Source organism: Drosophila pseudoobscura, chromosome X (assembly GCF_009870125.1).
Source record: "Drosophila pseudoobscura strain MV-25-SWS-2005 chromosome X, UCI_Dpse_MV25, whole genome shotgun sequence".
NCBI lineage: Eukaryota > Metazoa > Arthropoda > Insecta > Diptera > Drosophilidae > Drosophila > Drosophila pseudoobscura.
Window position 1 is genome coordinate 59,240,942 of NC_046683.1, and position 18,039 is coordinate 59,258,980.

An 18,039-nucleotide genomic window follows, 5' to 3' on the forward strand; every position below is an offset into this window, starting at 1 on the left:
CAACAACAACAGTAGCAGGAGCAGCAGCGGCAGCTGCCACATTGGGCAGCCTCTCAGACGACGACGACATGGACGACTTGTCGAGTCGATTAGTGAGCTTCATTATGTGCATCATTTTCATTATGTTTATTATGGCAGATAGAACTAAGGACTCGTGCACGCAGCCCCTACCAACACCCCCCCCCCCCCCCAACCCCCCCCCCAGAAAGGGGGAGCCAACGTCTCGAGTTAATGCAATAAATAAAATTCCAACTGCACCATGGGGCATGTTTAGCCGCATGAAAAGCGACAGTAATCCAGAGACGGAGGGGCGGGCCGGGCCGGGGCCTGCATAAGAAGTTGCCGCCTGTTTATCTTGGAGGTCCTCAATCTCTCTCCCACTCTCTCGCTCTCCCTTTGTTTATCCTGGTCTTGGGGAATGGGGTTTCCAGTCCAGGACGCTGGATGCTGGATGCTGGATGCTTGGGCCTGCCTGCCTGCCTGCCTGCTCCCTGTCACTGGCTGGCTGTTTTCTTTCAAAAAGTTGCTGCCCTGCTTGTTGTTGTTGTTGCTGTTGTTGGCCGGTGTTTGGTTAGACCAGAGCCGAGTCGCTTGGCTGCCTGCTTGGCCAACTGCCCTAATGAGTTTACAAAAAGTTTTGCTTTAACAAAATGCCAAGCAGAGGCAGTAGCTGGAGCAGCACTGGAATCAGGAGTTTAGCGGCTGCGGGGCAGGGGCAGGGGCAGGACGAGTGGGGAGTGTGGCAGGAACTGCCCAGCATGTTATACAAATTGCAAGGGGGACCCTGGACCAAAACTGTCATCAACGTGTCTCCCTCTCTGGCGCTGCTCCTCCACCTCTCCCTCCCTCTCTGACTGGCGTGGCAGTTGCAGGACGTGCATGTGGCTTTATGGGGCTGGAGTCGCCCCCCCCATTTGTTTACCTATCCCATTTGCCGGCAAGTTGCATTGTTGCCTGGTTACTTGGCGACTAAGCAAGCGAAAGTTTTCGCATTTATGTTGCAGCAACAGAGAAGGACAAAAGACAGAGGGACAGAGAGACTGAGAGACAGAGAGACGGTGTGGCTGGGCCAGAGAAGAATATGCATTTTAATTAGTTTAGCAAAGTTGCAACTGCAACTCGCAGACACCGAAGGAGGAGGCGGGGGAGGAGGAGGCGGAGGCGGAGGAGGAGGAGTCGTCGACGTCTTCTGGTCTGGTTAATTGCGCAAATTTAATGTCTTCTGCTGCTGCTGCTGCTGCTGTTGCAGGCGTCCTCCCTGTGTCCCTGCAACTGTCATTGCACTTTAATGTGCATGTGGCACTGTGTGCGTGTGCGTGTGCGTGTGCTTGTGGCAGGGAAAAGTTTCCTTCTGCCTACAAGCAGCCTTCAGCCGCAAATGCAACACAAAACTTGTTAACATTTCACATTTCACCAAGTAGCAAATTCAATTAGTTTGTTGTCATCTCTCAGCAGCAGATGCTGCTGCCCCTCCCCCACCCCTCCCTGCACCCTGTCTTGGAGAAAATTTTAGCAAATTACTTTAATGCCCCCCACAAGTTGCCACACATTAATTCCGGCCGTAATTTACTCAACTATTTTGTGGAATGTCTCTGCCACACATAAATTAATTTGTCTAAACATAAATCCGTTGACTGTTTTCCTGTTTTCCATGCGGCCGAAACGAGGCTGCAATTGATGGCAACAGCAGGAGGCGGTGGTGGGGGGGGGAGGGGCAGCAGCAACAGCAGGGAGGGAGTGGCAGCAGCAGCAGCAGGGGGAGGAGCCGCAGGGAGACTAGCCGCAGGGGTAGAAGAAAGAAAAAAACCTCATTAGGTTTTTCAATAAATTTAATTCAATATAAATAGAGTGCCGGCTAGAGTGGAGTCTCCCATCTTCCGTCCCTCCCGTCTCCGCCGTCTCCACCGTCTCTTCCGCCTCTCGTCTTGTGTCTCGTCTCGTGTCTGCCAGTCAGCAGTCAGGCACTTCATCTTCGTCTCCTTGGGTCTTCCTGTGGAATGCCCTGAGGCTCCTCCTTTGGTGTCCCTTTTTGGTTGCTGCAGACAGAGGCGGCGGCAGCAGCAGCAGCAGCAGCAGCAGCAGCAGCAGTGCAGGAAGCGTCAAAGTTGCACACGTCGCCGTCAGCGAGGACTTAGAGCAGCTGATGATGCAACGAGTATTCCTCCTGCTGCTGCAACACTGCCTCCTGTCACTCCTCCGGCTGCTCCTCCTGCCTGAGATGGAGACGGAGACGGAGACTGGGACTGGGACTGGGGCTGCTCTTCCTCCTGCTTGGGCTGTTTCCACTACAACGCTTGCCGTGTGCTGGGATGTCTGGGCTTATACACTGAAACAAATGAGATTTAGAGAGATTTTTAGGGCAGATTTCGGGCTAAGGCAATCAATAATTCTAGTTTAAAAGGTAGACCCCATTTGGGCTGATAGTTCTATGTGCTGGGGAGTGGAGAGAGGGGTGGGGGTACTCCTCCTCCTCCTTGGACCTTGAGGATGAAACATCTATCTCCCCTGCCTTACCTCTGAGATATTTCTCTCAGTGTTTTCTTCTGCAGCATCTCCTGCTCTAGGATACTCTCCTCTCCATTTTCTATATATATTCTCTATTTCTCAGCTTGAGCCGCGCTTAGTCGGGCGTTGGCGAACGCGTAAATTTGGCGCTTCAAAGCGGTGATTATGTCGTCGTCTGCTGCTGCTCTCTCTCTCCCTCTCTCTCTCTCCTATGGCTGTCTCTCATTTTCTTGGCCAATTTTTCTTCATTATTTTTTTTGTGTTGTTTTTTGCTCCTGACTGGAGCGGCGCCGACGTCATCAGTTGAATAAATTAAGTTGCAGGCAAACAGCTAAATGAAATTGTTAATTTGAAGCTGCACAGCGGAGTGGAGGAGAGGGGAGGGGAGGGGAGCGGAGTTACACCTGAGAGGAGTGGCACGAACTGCGGATGGTCTGTGGAGACCTGCTGGCCGCTAAGCCGCTTATGGCATGATCTCAATCCCAGCACAGAGCACAGAGCCATATGCTGGACATCAATGGAAGTGCTTCCCAGAGGAGGAGGAGGAGCAGGAGGGGGAGGAGGAGCTGGAGGAGATTCTTGTTCTGCTTTTGTGTGCCAGTGGACGGTGGCATCGTCTGCAGTCTTTGTGCCACAGTGCGGCAACTGTTACCTCTTTGTATCACCATTTGATCCCAGCCTTTGACTCACTGCCAGTGCCCCCCATCCCCCCCCCTCCCCCTCCGTCCCTCCGCGTTCCCTCTGTAATTGCGTTTTAAATGTTTGGCTGTAAATTGGCAAATGATTGCTGGAATTTATATTAAACTTTAACCCTCGGCCACTTAATTAGCTCTCGTGGAACTTCAGCTTGGATTTCGATTTGGCGTTAACTACTTTTTCATATGGCCATCAATCTGTGGCGGTTGCAAGTTGCCTGTGGGTGGCTGTGCAACTGCCTCAAATAGGGCCAAGACAATAACAAAAAGGGGAAATGGCGAAAGAAACGGAAGAAACGGAAGAACTTTTGTGCAACGAAAGAGAGAGAGAGCGGGAGAGAGAGAGGGTGAGAGAGTCAACTTGAAAATATATTGAAAAATGCAGTAGTTTTCCCACCAGAGAACCCACCCCCTCCCCCTACCCATCCCCCGCCCCGTTCTTACTTTTTTTTCCTGCGATTTCTCTCTGTGGAAACTTTTGTGCAAGTTCTTCCCTTTCGGTGTCCTGCTGTCTCCCCCCTGCCCCCCTCCCCCCCTCATAGAATGCTCTGCTCTGTGCCTTAGCCTTTGCTTAAACTGACGTAAATTTATAATGACAAATTGCATTTGGAGCAAATGCGGCGAAAAAAAGCACAGAGACAGAGGGAAATCGAAGGGGGGCAGAGGGAGAGGTTGAGGGGGAGGGGGGGGGAACGGGAACTCTCTCCTGGAGTTGCGGCCAATTGAGCGTGAAAAATTATGAAGCTAGAAAGAAAACGGATTAAACTTGAGCCAGGAAAACCGAACAGAGACAAAGAGAGTGTGGCAGGGGCAGGTGCAGGGGCAGGGGGGAGGGATGCTTAATTACAGTTTAAATCCGCTTAAATGCAAATGCCCCAATTTGATTTTTGCATATTGGATTTGATTGTTGATTGTTGATTGCGGAAGCAAGTGAATAATGAATTGACAGAGAAGACAAGTGGCCAGTCAATTGCAGGATGGCTCGAACCAGACGTAAACGATAGCTCGGCCAAGTGGCCAGAAGTGCGTTCAAAAAAAGTGCCAACACATGTCCCAAAAAGAGGGAAAAGTAGGCTCAAAAGGGAGTCCAGAGATGCCTACAAAATAGGGCTCAAATAGGAATTAAAAGATGGCTCGAATGGGAATTAAAAGGTGGCTCGAATTGGAGTTAAGGGATTGCTCAAATAAGAGAAAAATGATGCCTCAAATAGGAGCAAAAGATGCCTCAAATAGCAGCAAAAGATGCCTCAAATAGAAGCAAAAGATGCCTCAAATAAGAGCTAAAAGATGGCCCAGAAAAGTGTAAAAAGATGGCTCTCAAAATCAGTACAAAGATGCCTTAAATAGGAATAAAAGGAAGGCCTAAAAGATGTCTGTAGTGTGATTAAACTATGCCTCACATAAGACCAAATAGGTGGCTTTAGTTGGGGGTAAAAGATGGTTTAAAGAAAAGGTATATTTAGGCTGCAGTAAGAGGAAATATATGACGAAAAGATGGCTCGAATAACACTGAAATAATTACTGAAATAAAAGCCAAACGATGGCCAGAAGATGGCTCGAATGAGACTGAAATACTGGCTGAAATAAAAGCCAATCGATGGCCAAAATATGGCTCGAATGAGAGCTGAAATGCCTCCCAAATAAGAGTAATAATAGATGCTCCCAAGTGGAGGTGAAAGATGCACTGAAACAAGAATGAAAACTTTCCCTCAAGTAAAACAAAGGAAATTGAATAATTATCAAAGAAAATTTATCCACAAAATACAAAAAAGAAATACCACACAAAATATAATTGAATTTTTGTGTGTTGGAATAAAGTAAAAGGCTTGAAATATTGTTTGAGCCACTGAATTTGCTGCATAAACTGATAATTTAATCCTCGGGTTACCAGATTGATTGAATTTTCCGCAAGGATATGGCCACATTCCATCCATCAGTCGGCAAAGGGGACGGGGACCCAGTCTGCGTTTGAGAAATGTAAAAACCAGTGAAACCTGAAGTCTGAAGAAAGGACCTTTTGCTGTAGCAAACAATCTACCAGCCACCATATCAGTCAGGCCAACAGCAGAGCGACAAAACTGGCTTAAATTTCACTGCCCAACTCCTTTTCTCTCCGTTGTTGTTGCTGTTGTTGTTGCAGGGCTATGGGCTGCTGCTGGGGCGCCACCGCGTCAGGGCGATAAAGCAAAAAATGACACGTTTTTAATTTTACTTCACACCTACACAAAAGGCAACAGCCCCAACAAGGAGTGGCACAGGGAGTGCGAGAGAGAGAGAGAGAGAGACAAGGAGCTGTAATCAAAACTGCAAGAGAGCAACAGTCACAACAGCAACAATAAGCGGGTGGGAGTGGCAACTTGCAACAAGAAAAACTGAAGGTGGCAACAGCAACAACTGAAAGGTGACAACAATGCAACTAACTGGAGAAAGAACGCAAGACAAAATGGGGGGGGGGAGGGGGGCAGGCGGCAGGCGGACAGGCGGACAGGCGGCAGGCAGTACAGACGACAGACCACAGATGAGCGACCCTTGGAACCAGAACCCAGAAACCTCCAGAGTTTGAGAGCTTCAGAAAGAGAAAAATTAGATTTATCACGAGTGGTTGCCGGAAAAATTGTCAACATTTATCAACATTTTTCAACGGGGGCAGCAACAGCAACAGCAACAGCAGCGCCAGCAGCAGCAGCACCTCAAGAAAACTACATCAACAGCAACAAAAGGCAATGCAAAAGGAAAACTCTCGGTGCTGCCAAGGCTAAGCCAAGTCCAAAGTATGCCAACACCTCTGGCCAACGGGAAGCTGGCACTGGGTCTCGTTTTTAGCTCTTTTTTTTTTGGCCGCGTGGGAGCATGCTGCACCGCACTGCATTTTGATTAATATCCGCAACGTCAAGCCATGGCCGCTCTCTCGAAAGTTGCAACAACAACAATTGCCACACGCAAGAGCGCCCGTTCGAGAGCCGAGAGCCGTGAGCCGTTGATTGTGAAAATTGGTCACGAGATGATGACAACAAATTCACTGGCGAAATGAAAACGAACGAAGGAAGGAGCGAACGAACGCTTTTGCCTGTCAGTGGAGGAGCATAGAGTCTAGTGTAGGTGTTGCTGCTGGCCACCAGTCTCTCCAATCCACTCCATTCTCTCCTCTAGTGAAAGCCAGCAGAAGAACGACACAGAGAGAGGGAGAGGGAGACCATGAATGCGGTGTTTATATTCTTTTTTGATTGGACCCAAAGAATGCTTGAATTATGTCTGCTGATTGAGATTTTCACTGGGAAAACCCAGAGAGAGAGAGAGGAGAGAGAGGGAGAGAGGGAGAGCAATTAATTTTGGGGCTAAAAGTGGGTAGGACGAAGCCTGGCAATTATCTAAAGTGAAGCCGAGATTATTTAATTAAGAAAAACATGCAGAATTAAGAACCAAATTTTAATCAATTTTCTATGGGGCTTCATGGGGTTTAATCCGGAACTCTTCCATCAACTCTTTTTGCCAGCAGCTGCTCCCCGCTCCTCCACTGATGAAAGTGAATCCCCAAGCCTCCCCCCCCACACACACACATATACATACACCCCTTTGCCCCACACACATAATCGCATTTTGAACTTTTTCAATAATAAAACTTTTCTAAACGGATTTCCCGCTGGACGGTTGCGCTTTAATAATTTCTGCTGTTTTATCTTTCGTTTTTTTTGCTCCACAGAGAAACAAAGGACCAACAGAGCGGGCAGCAGGCTTAGAGGAAGCAGTAAGGGTCAAAGTGCATCAAAGGCATTAATTTAAATTGGATATTATGTGCGCAACGGCAGCAGGAACGACACAAGCCACAACCACTGAGAGGTAAGAGAGCTGAAATTTGAATATGAAGAAGATTCCTTAACCCCTCCCTCTCTCTCTCTCTCTTGGACCCTTAGCTCATGTATGACAAAACCAAGAAATCGTGGGGTCAACGGCTCAAGACACTCGGCAGCAGCCACAGTGGAGGAGACGCCTCTCTAGGCACCGTCAGCGGTATGCAGGCCATGCAGCAGCTGCAGCTGCATATGCAGCACCAGCACCAGCAGCAGCAGCAGCAACAACAACAGATGCAACAGCAGCAACAACAGATGCAACAGCACCATGGACACCATGTACACCACTTGGCCGCCTACCAGCTGCCGCCGCCCGTTGCCGCCGAGTTCCTGCCCAGCGCCCTGTCGCGCTCCATGAAGTACGCCGAGCCGTGGATCTATGGCACTGTGCGGGGCATACCGGCGCGGCCCTCCTACGGCTACCATCACCATCACCAGCATCCCCATGCGGCGGCCATCTTTGCCACGGACGGGGGCGGCGACTCGCCCCTGAGGGGGGCCCTGGCAGTGGTGATCTGTTCGTGCGCCGAGTATCTGAACGGCACGAAACGTGACGTGAAGAAGGCGAGCGTATGCAAGAAGTGCAAAGGTTCGCGCCTGCCGCTTGCCACCATCGGGGGCGGCACTGGCGGGGGCACTGTCAGACTGCCAGCTGTCAGCAGCAGCAGCAGCTGCAACGTCAACGGCAGGGGCAGCCGCCCCATGGCTGCCACAATGCGTGTGGTTAGTGCCACAAAGAAATCACGTCCCTCCATTCTGGATCCACAGAAGGATCCCTACGACCTGATGCGACGCACGCGACTCCTATCGCCGGAGCCGAGTGCCAGTGTCACCAGCAAGGACTCCCCCAGCAAGGAGGGAAAGTCACGTAGCCGCGAAACGGCCACGGTGTCCACAACGAGGGGTCGCACCCGGACCAGGGCACCGCTGCCCCCGACAAAGGCAGCAGCAGCAGCAGCAGCAACCTCTGCGGCACCAGAGCCCGCCGACTGCTGGCTAATGGAGGACAACGATGCACTGCTGCAGAGCAGCGGTCTCCAAGGCAGAGCCTCCAGCGCCGGCAGCAGTCGCCGCTCCATCCTTCGCTGCAACGTCAATCCCTACGACCTGATCTCAATTGAAAATGGGAAGCAGAACCAGCAGCAGAGCCAGCAGCAGCAGCAGAAGAAGAACCAGTCGGCCAAGTCCGTCTATGCGGATGACTTCGATGTGGCCGACGCCCAGCTGAACGACGACGAGCTGGAGCGCCAGCGGGAGAAGGGGAAGCGCAAGAAGTTTTATGGAAACAATGTGGCGGCCATTGCCGGCCAGAGGATTAGCCTGGGCAAGGAGAAGCCCATAGCAATCGATCCGTCCGATTCGAGTGACAGCTATGAGCGGATCATTATCGCCTCCGCCTCCACCACCGCCACCTCCTACTCCTGTTCTTCGGCGGAAGCGGTGGCGCAGTCGGCTCCGCCGCCTGTGGTGGGGCCGCGACGTCCGCCCCGCAACAAAAAAGCTGATGAGACTGCAGCCAGCCACCCGGAAGCGCCTTTAGCTGCAATAATGCCTGTAACTCCTTCAAGGGCGACACCAACTGACGATGAGAATGATGAAGAGAACGATGATGGTAACGATGGCACCGCGATGGCCTTTACAGTGCTCACTGTGACGCCCACAATGCCGGCCATCAAGTCCATACTGAAGCGCCGTCCGTCCACACTGGAGTTGCCTTCAGTGCAGTCTCCGCCGCCTCCCGCCGTCCTCCTGCCCGACGGTGGAGTGGCGCCAGTGCTGACGCCTTCGGGCAAGTCACAGTTCTACATTCCGACGCCAACGAAGGCGACAGCTGCCACGCCCACGGCCACAGCTGCAACAGCAACAGCGATGGCGATGGCGATGGCAACGGCAACATCAACACCTACACCCACACCCACGTCCAGTGGCACACCAGGAGCGAATGGTGCGACGATGACGCCAACATCCACATCGAGCTCACGCAAAAAAGTGCAATTTATGGTCGAGGATAAAATCATAGCCACGACAACGGATACGGCGGCGACAACTGATGACAGCAGCGATGCCAGCAATGCCAGCAATACCAGCAATGCCTTTGTTGGCCCAGCCACTGGGGCGGGATCTGCTGCTGACGAAGCAACAACAACCAGGACAAACTATGAGTACTACAATCGCAAGAGAAATGCAACAGCAGCAGCAGCGGCGGCAACAGCGGCAGTAGGGAGAGCAGCAGCAGCAGCAGCGGCAGCGGCGGCGGCACAGCAGGAGACATTTGCGGCTGACGTTGATGATGAGCATAACTTTACAACTTCCGCTGAACCAACAGCAACAGCAGCAGCAGCACCATCAGCAGTGACAGTGGCAACAGCAACAGCAGCAGCAGCAGGAACAGCAGCAACAGCAACAGCAGCAGCAACAGCAACAGCGTTGCACATTAAGCCGGATAGTTTGCATTATGAAGATGTGCTGCCGCCGCTGCTGTCCGGGCATCAAATATTTGACAAGAGCAACAGCGACAGGAGCAGCGAACCAGCAACTGAAATGCTGCCAAAATTATTATTGCCAGCGGAGGAGGATCCAGCAGCAACAGCGGCATGCCACTCGGGCATGGGGTCCCCGCATGTGACTGCAACTGCTGTCAGCAGCGTTTTGCCAGACGGTAAGTACCAGACCATAGAAGCTAGAAGCTGCCACTCTACCACCACCACCACTATTCAAACTGTCCCCTGGTTGCCATTTGCCCGTTTTCCCGCTTGCCCTTTTGGCCATGGACTTTTGTTGGCTTTTAATTATGACGGCAAAAAGAGTAGAAGAATGAATGTGCGAAGTAAGCAGTTTTTCCGTTACCAAGTGCCACACGGACATTCGAAAGGGAAACCGAACCCCCTCCCCCCCCAAAGAGGGCATGCCACATGCCACATGTCCAGGTCTATTCTTTTGCCACATTCTCCCAGCAACAACTAGTCTGTCTGTCATTCATTCATTCATGGATGGACACTGTTTATTTTTGAGTGAAAATGCAGCAATTGTTTGCTAATTGCTCATCACCGCACCGCACCGCACCGCGCCGCACCGCACCGCACCGCATTATATTACGTATACGCAAAGTTGACGACGACACTTTATGCATTATACAAATGTCCCCCCGCCCGCCTACCCCTTTCGAACAAGCACAAGAGGGGGAGGGGCGGGTGGAATGAAAATAGCAGAGGAAATGGTTGTGGCACTGCCGGAGCCAATTGAAATGGTGACATTTGAATGAGAACGATGGGGTCACACCTGCTTCTGCCTCTGCTGCTGCTGCTGCTGGTGCTGCTGCTGCAAGTTCACGGAAGGGTTAACACCATAATCAAGCATCAGAGACCCTCTCAGACCCACACAGACCCCATTGACACACAGTCAGAGGCACAGTCGTCTCCTCTCACATGCTGGCACCTCTCTATATGCTTTAAGCGAGTGAAACCAGCTTTCCACATCCATCGAAAGGTGTCATGCCACCACCACCACAACCTCCCACGGCACGTAGTTACGCGGCAAACAGAACGAGGACTACGACGACTGCGACGACTGCGACGACGACTAGGAGGCAGATAGTCAACGTGACATTTGCACCCACAAATGGCAGCAAAACCCACAGCGATATGCCACCAAAACTATGTACTTCTCATATGCATGGGGCCTTTCCTTTCCCTTCTCCACGGCATGCAGGCGCACGAGGGGCGGAGGGGACACAGGGACTGCAGGCGCAGGAGGGGCGGCGGAGGCACAGGGACTGGGTGGAGGCGTGTCGCACATGTTCGACTTCATTCAAAGCAAATTAACAGTCGACACAAAGACTCACACACACACAGAGAGAGCGGGAGACGGGGGAGTGCGGGAGTGCGGGAGTATGAGGGAAACTTTTCATTCAATTAAGCCTTTTAAATGGAGGGGGGGAGAGAGGAGAGTGCTACGTGGAACAACTTGGGTCCGTCAGGACATTAAGTTCGAGAGTTCCGTTCGATTAAAGATCAAGAAAGATGTGTGCCCTGCCGTCCTGATTAATTTTCGCCCGTCAGCCAAAAGACTGCCTTCTGGAATGTGGCTGCTATCTGCTTTGGGGCCCCAGACAATGACGATTCTTGCCGCCATGCCGCCATGCCGCCACAATGGCAACGACAGTGCTTATGGCTGTCTATTAGAGCTGCAGCTGCAGCGGCAGAGGGTGGGGGGAGGCCCCATTGGGAGCGTCATAAAGGTGACATGGTCGTGGCAATGGGCGCCCACGTGTCGCTCTCCGCGAAGACAATTACAAAAGTTCCTCCTTTGCGTGGCTTTCGCTCTCTGCGGCTTCGTGTGTCTGCCTCCTGCCGCCTGCCGCCTACCGCCTACCGCCTGCAATTTGTTGCATTGTTTGTCGGTGGGTGCAACGACAGCGACTTCTCTGCCCTGCTCTGGCCCTGCTCTGGCCCTGGCCAGGGGTTTAAGCACTTGAAAGTTGGCAAACTATTTTTGATTTGATTTTTGAAATTGGCTCGCTTTGGGCGCTTAGCGTAAGTTGGCGTTGCAGGCGCATGGACGACGCCCCCACCGCCTACCCACCGGCAGAGACCACTCGCATTCTCCGCCCCGCCCCATGCGCCTCCCGTGATGATTTATGGCGCACGTGTTGCATTCACCGCTGCTGCCGCACAGCCAAAGCTTTTCAGAGAGTGGGTCGCCAGGTTAGGCCCAGACACAGCCAGAGACAGAGACAGAGACAGTGCCAGAGACAGAGACAGCGCCAGAGACAGAGACAGGGACAGCCGGGCCAAATCACAGTGAAAGGCATTAAAGTGATAGAGTCTGGCCGGTCTGGTCTGGTCGACGGTGAAATTTGCATTTTTAATGCCACCAAAGCCCACCCCACCCCACCGCCCCGCCGTGGCAGACGGCCCCCGGGTCCGAGGTCCTGGGTTTTGAGTCATGGCCATGGCCTGGGCCGGTCCGCGTTTTTGTGGATTATTAATATTTCATATTTGTCTTTGATAAGCGAAAAGTGCGCAAGCGACACACACACACACACACGAGCCATGCTGCAGACACAGACACAGACACAGACTTCTGTTGCATGAATGAGAGTCGTGGCAAATGCTGAAAATGGATTCGATTCGCAGTTCGGATTGGGATTGAAATTGGAATTGGGTTCGGAATTAGGCATGTAGAAAGCTTTGCAGGAGGGTGTGTGGGGGGGAGGGGGCGGAGAGACCTTTACCCATGCCATGCGATGAAATTATTTGGAATTTTGTTGATTTAAATTTAGAAAATCCTGAAATGGATACGAAGTGGTATTGGGAGAGCGCCAGGGGCTGCAAGCCTTAATATACTACCCATATTTATACGATTAAATAATTGGATTTTCTGTGACTTTCGGGGAGCGAGTGAGCCGGGGGTTGGCGTCGCTTTGAGGCTCTTTTCAGGGAGAAATTGACACTCTTTTAATCCACAAAAAGTATTTAAAAATACAAAATTACTTTCTTGCTTTAATGGCTACGAAAAAACATCGTTTCCCACAGCGATACAATATGTATCGCATAGAGCGAGTGAGCCGGGGGCTGACAGATTTAAATATCAGAGATGTTAGTTCTTTGAGGCTCTTTTGGAGAGGAAATGCATACCTTTTTAATCCAAAAGAAGTATTTAAAAATATAAAATTACTTTGTTGCTTAAAAGGTCACAAAAAAACATCGTTGCCCACAGCGATACAATATGTATCGCATCGTATCGTTTAAATGGTTTATTATTTGCTGTGAAATCAATTTGGAATCTCCTATTTTGACTTTGTTTGACTATATTTAATATATGTTTTAAATTCGAATCATGCCCCATAATCAATGATTCTCCTCCCTTCCCGGCCTCCTTTTTTTTCGGGGAAAGTTAATAATAAATTGCAGCAGCAACATTAAATTGTGAAAATTGTGGAATGAAATAATTTAGCATGAATTTTCGCCAGCAATGGAAAAGCGTGGATGGGGAGGGGTAGGGGTAGGGGGAAAGGGGGGAGGGCGCAGGCGGCGGGCCAGGAAAAGCGAGTGAAACATTTCCAATTAACACGTTGCTGGCCGGCAGTAGTATTTCAAAGGAATATCTTCTATCCAGTAGCTGGAGGTATGGGATATTAAGTCATTAGCATTTTTCGCCCACTCTATCCCTCTCCCTCTCTCTATCTGTTTACACCCACTCTCTTTCTGTTGGCCGTGCTCTTTGGTCCATTCAGGGAAATTTTCGCTTTCCTTCCTCCGCTGGCCCCGCTGGCTCCTTTGGCTCCTTTGGCCCCTCTGCTCTCATTGCTCATTGCTCATTGCAATTTGCTTCACTAATGTTTCTTCTCTGTTTTCAAACGTCTCTCCATTCATTTAATGGGCGTCTGCTTTAAATTCCTTTCTCACTCTTACAGCTCTCTCTCTTTCACTCTCTCTCTCTCGCTGGTCCATTCCTTTGGCTGCTCCTCTCAAATGAAGTGTGAACGAGAAAAGCGTTTGCCGCTTTCAAATGAGATTTTTAAATATGACCAGCAATTGTACGAATAATACCAGAAATGCCAATACCAGAGAGACAGAGACAGAGACAGAGAGGCTAGAGGCTGAAGCCGAGTGGCAACATCTATGGGAGCAGCAACATTTCGTGGCAGCAACATTGTTACAGTTTCTGCATTTGCATGTTTTATATTCCCATGCTCAGCGGAAGTTGAGCCTCATGTCTTCATGTACTTTGCATATTTACACTAATAGAAATTGTGGCAGGCAATTGAAAAACGGAGCCCCAGCGCAGCGCCACACAAAACTTTTGCCACACAGAGACGGGGCAGCCATTGCTGTTGCTGCTGTTCCTGTTTTATGTGTGGCAATAAAAAGTGTCGCAGGCTCTGGGGGCGGGGCCAGGGGCAGGGGCAGTGCCACTGCCAGTGCCACTGCCAGTGGGCCATGGGGCAGTTTTTACGGCTCTTGTTGCTGCCTCCTCCGCCTGCTAGCATTGCTGCTGCGGCTATTTTATTGTTGCGACAACAGCAGTAGTGTTGCTGCATTTGTGTGTGTTTGTGTGTGCTTTATCTGTGTGTGTGTCCAGTGTCGTCCATTCCTCAAACTTAATATATCCTGTTTCCTGATTTTCATGACGTACTTTGGGATGGCCCTAGAAGTGCTCTCTCTCTCTCTCTCTCTCGCTTTCCCTGCTGTCCAGTTCTGGCCACAATTTCTTGGTGCTTGTTCCCCCCTCCCCCCCCCCCCTCCCCACACCACTCCCTTCCCTGCCCCTTGAAGGACAACGACGCTTATGCTGTGTGCCATTTTCTGCATTTAAGTGCAATTCTATGCAAGAATGTGCCGACATGCATATTTGTGCTAAAGCCATTCCCCAGCCATTCTACTGGGTGCAGTATCCTCCCCACTATCCTCGCTCTCTCCCTCTCTAAACCACTCTTTCTACCATCTCCCACTCCCTCCCTCCTTTAGCCACTCTCTTGGCCATAAAATGTTCGTTTTGCCAGCTAATGCATACAAATGCCTGATGCGCTTTTTGCATTACAAAAAGAACAACAAAATCAGTGGGAAAGAGAGCAGAAAGAGAAAAAAAGAGAGAAGAAGAAGAAGCAACCAAACAACAAGGAGAATCGCAGGGTGTGTGTGCGAGACATGGGACATTCACTTTCCACTTGGCAAAAAAATGAAGTCCCTTCGAATTGGTTTGGCCAAAAAAGCAATAAGCCAAAAAGGCCTCCACACTATGTGGGATAGTACCTCTGAAATTGCTAGAACGATTCAACAGGAGAGTGAAAGTGAGAGGCAGAGAGAGATATCACCAGGGATAAGGACAGCTGGATAAGAGACTGATTCTTGGGTGGCCCATACGAAATGTGGGAGGAATAACCATTAAACAAGATCAAAACGAGACTTGAAGACCAGACCCAGACCCTGGAAGAAGACGAGAGGGGCAGCTCTCTCTGGAGAGAGGCCTGAAAGGCGGAACGAGATAGCCAGAAACAAGGCAAGGCCTCTCATGGCCTGTGGCACATAGAAAGCCCTCCCCCAATTAATTGAATGAACAAAGAACTTGTTTAATGAAATCAGAAATAAAAGCCACCTTCTCCATCAATCTCCACTCTCAGTCTCGCTTGAGACTCTCTGATTCACTTTCAATCGACTCGAATAATTGCAGCACCTTCCACGCTGCAATCTGCAGTGAAATCCGGAAATCCGAAGTGCTCAAACTTTCAGCCGCATTCCGTGGTGGCAAAAAAAAAAGTTTTTGCTAAGCGAAACGGATTTGCGGAATGGCCCCGATCCGAACTTAAATAAGAAATTAGCCAAAGCCATAACCGGAGCCAAAGTTTGCTCGAACGATAGAGAGAGAGAGAGGGAGGGAGATCTCTGGAGGGGTGGCACGAGGAGGAGCTCCCTGTCTCTTCCTGGTGTGTGTGTGTGTGTGTGTGTGTGTGGCCGTGGCCGTGGCCATGGCTAATGCTGATGTTGTGTCTGCAATCGATTTAGTTGCAAAATAAATTAAATTTTCCCCTCGCATCGTGCATCCCCGTAGCCCCGTGTGTGTGGCACACACAAAGTGCAAAGCCACAAAGTTTCCCGAAGCCGAAGACATAGACAGGAAAAGACAAATGAACTGCCATCGAGAATGCTCTCTCCGTGTCCATCTCCCACTCTGATGGTGCCACCGGCTGTCGCTCCCTCTCACCCCCTCTCACCCTCCCTGTCTCTCTGGCGTTAAAATATATATCGAGTGTCACTATCGATTTCTCACAGTGCATGTGATGCGAGGGCGAAACCCAAAGGGAAAATCCATCAGGGGATGTGTCTGTGTGTCTCTGAGGTAACAAAATATTTGGCATAATAATAAAAGTGCATGATGCATGCAACGGCTCCAGAGGCAGGAGCATCCCCAAACAATAGTCAATGGTCGATGGTCGATGGTCGATGGTCAGGTTGCAATTTTCCGATTACCAAAAGGGACAGTTCCATCCCCCCTCGCCCTCCCTCCTCGCCCCTGCACGTTACGTTCCTCTGGCAGATGATGATGTGGCATGTGGCACTGTGGCACTCTGGATGTGCAAGTTCAAGTTGTTGCCTTTTTGTTTTCTGGGGTTTTAAACAAAATTGCAAATTTCCCTCCCCCCCTACCCACCAGATCTCTTGAGAATATTGTAGTACGACAGAGGCGCATCAAAAACCGTAACGTTGTCCGGTGTGTCTGTCCGTGTCTGTCCGTGTGTGTGTGGAACATGAAATGCCACTCTAAACGAAAGAGAAAGATACACATAGATGGGGCTTATGGCTGCTGCCATGATTGTTGTAATGAAACGTAACGAAACAAATCAAAGCCATGCGGCACGTGAGTGGCTCTGCTGAACATCTCCAGCAGCCACCACGAGACCAGGGCCACTGCCAGCTGCTGTGGCACCTCTTCTGCTTCCTGCATTTGAAATTATAAAATACATGAACAAGAGAGACCCACCGTCCTCCATCCCCTGCCCATCCCCCCCTCGAGGGTCGTTTGTCTGGCACTCCGTCGAAGTGTATATCAAATGCTTGCATATTACTTGTATTTCTTTGGGATCTTTTCCTCAACTTTGTCTCTCTCTCTCTTCAGTTCTTCAGTTCTTCAGCTCTTTGCGGTTTATTTTTCCTATTGATTGGCTTCCCCTGCCTCCCGCCCCTCCCCTCCGCCTGCCTGGTACGTGTGGGGGTCACAGGAAGCGACCCTAGGCCAGTATTTATTATTTTGTGGAAATTGTTGACCAGGCCAATGGCATAGCCCAGACCCTGGACCCTGGACCCCAAACCAGACTCTTAACTTCTTTTATTGGCCAACGAGCGGCAGAAACTTTCCGGCCGGAGAGTGCAAATAGTTTTTGATTTTGTTGTACTTTAATTTGCCAATCAAATGAAAATTGAATGGAAGCCCCCAGTCCACAGTCCAGTAGGATTTGCTGTCTGTGGAATTTTCGTTCAATTTTCGTTCAATTTTCGGGCAATTTCCCAGGCTGTCATTACGGTAATTATTATCGGGAAAGCATCTTCCCTCGTTTGCCTCGCAAGAAAACTCTGCTCGGGGCTGTCACTCACTCGCGCGCTGCTCAGTTCTGGCAACGGCACAACTGTCGTTCAGTCAGTCAATCAGTCAATCAATCAATCAATCAGCCGTAAATAACAACTAACTTACGGAACGACGACATTTTGTTGCAGCAATTTGCCCGAAAATGTCTCGGAATTCTACTGTTGCAACTTCTGTTGTTGCCAACGACATCAGTCAGTCAGTCAGTCAGTCAGTCGGTTAGTCAGTTAGTCAGTCATGCAGTCATTCAGTCAAGCAATCAGTTAGCTAGTCCAGGGGCCTGGCCTAAATGTTGACACTTTCATTTTTGCTGGCACATGCTGTTCCTGCCTCCTGCCGCCTGCCTGCTCCTCCTGTGGCAAGCTGCAGCTGCTGCTGCGACAAATATTTATTCATATTCATAGGAGCAAACACAATTTTTGTTTATTTATCGCGCCTCGCTTGGAGGATTCGAGTGGAGGAGAAAACCCCCGCCCCCGCTCCCGCTGTGACACTTTTCGCACTCGTTGCACTGCGGCACTGCGGCAGTGTGGCAGCACCCGCGCACCCCTCAGAAAATCAACTGACAACAACACGCAATTTATGGCATTTATGTAAAAAGCGAACAAACAAGTGAAGCAATTTTTGTGTTGCATACAAAGCGGTGCTGTTGCTGCCCCTCCTGGAACCTCCTGTCAACTTGCCTCGTCAAATGCTGGGTGGGGGGGTGCTGCTCCCCCCCACGAGGATGGGGATGGCGGCCGGCGGGCTGCAGTCTGCAGTCTGCTGATGCTGCGCTTGGCATTGTGCTGAAAAATCAATTAACTACACTTTGAAATGTTACGTGACTCGGGGAGCGGTGCCCACACACTCTTGTGGTATTTTAAGCTGTTGCATATATATATCGTATATATATATATATCGCATATATC

At 50.4% G+C, this 18,039-nt stretch overlaps 1 protein-coding gene across 6 annotated transcripts in view; it reads left to right on the top strand.

Moving 5' to 3' along the window:
* Positions 1-18,039, top strand: part of RhoGEF64C (Rho guanine nucleotide exchange factor at 64C) — a 126,118-nt gene that overhangs the window by 82,377 nt on the left and 25,702 nt on the right. For all 6 annotated transcript variants that reach the window (XM_033382495.1, XM_033382498.1, XM_033382494.1 and 3 more), the window contains 2 exons: positions 6,901-7,037; positions 7,112-9,707. In XM_033382495.1, coding sequence (XP_033238386.1) covers positions 7,115-9,707 — 2,593 coding nt within the window. In that variant the 5' untranslated portion in view covers positions 6,901-7,037; positions 7,112-7,114. The remainder of the gene's footprint in view (positions 1-6,900; positions 7,038-7,111; positions 9,708-18,039) is intronic.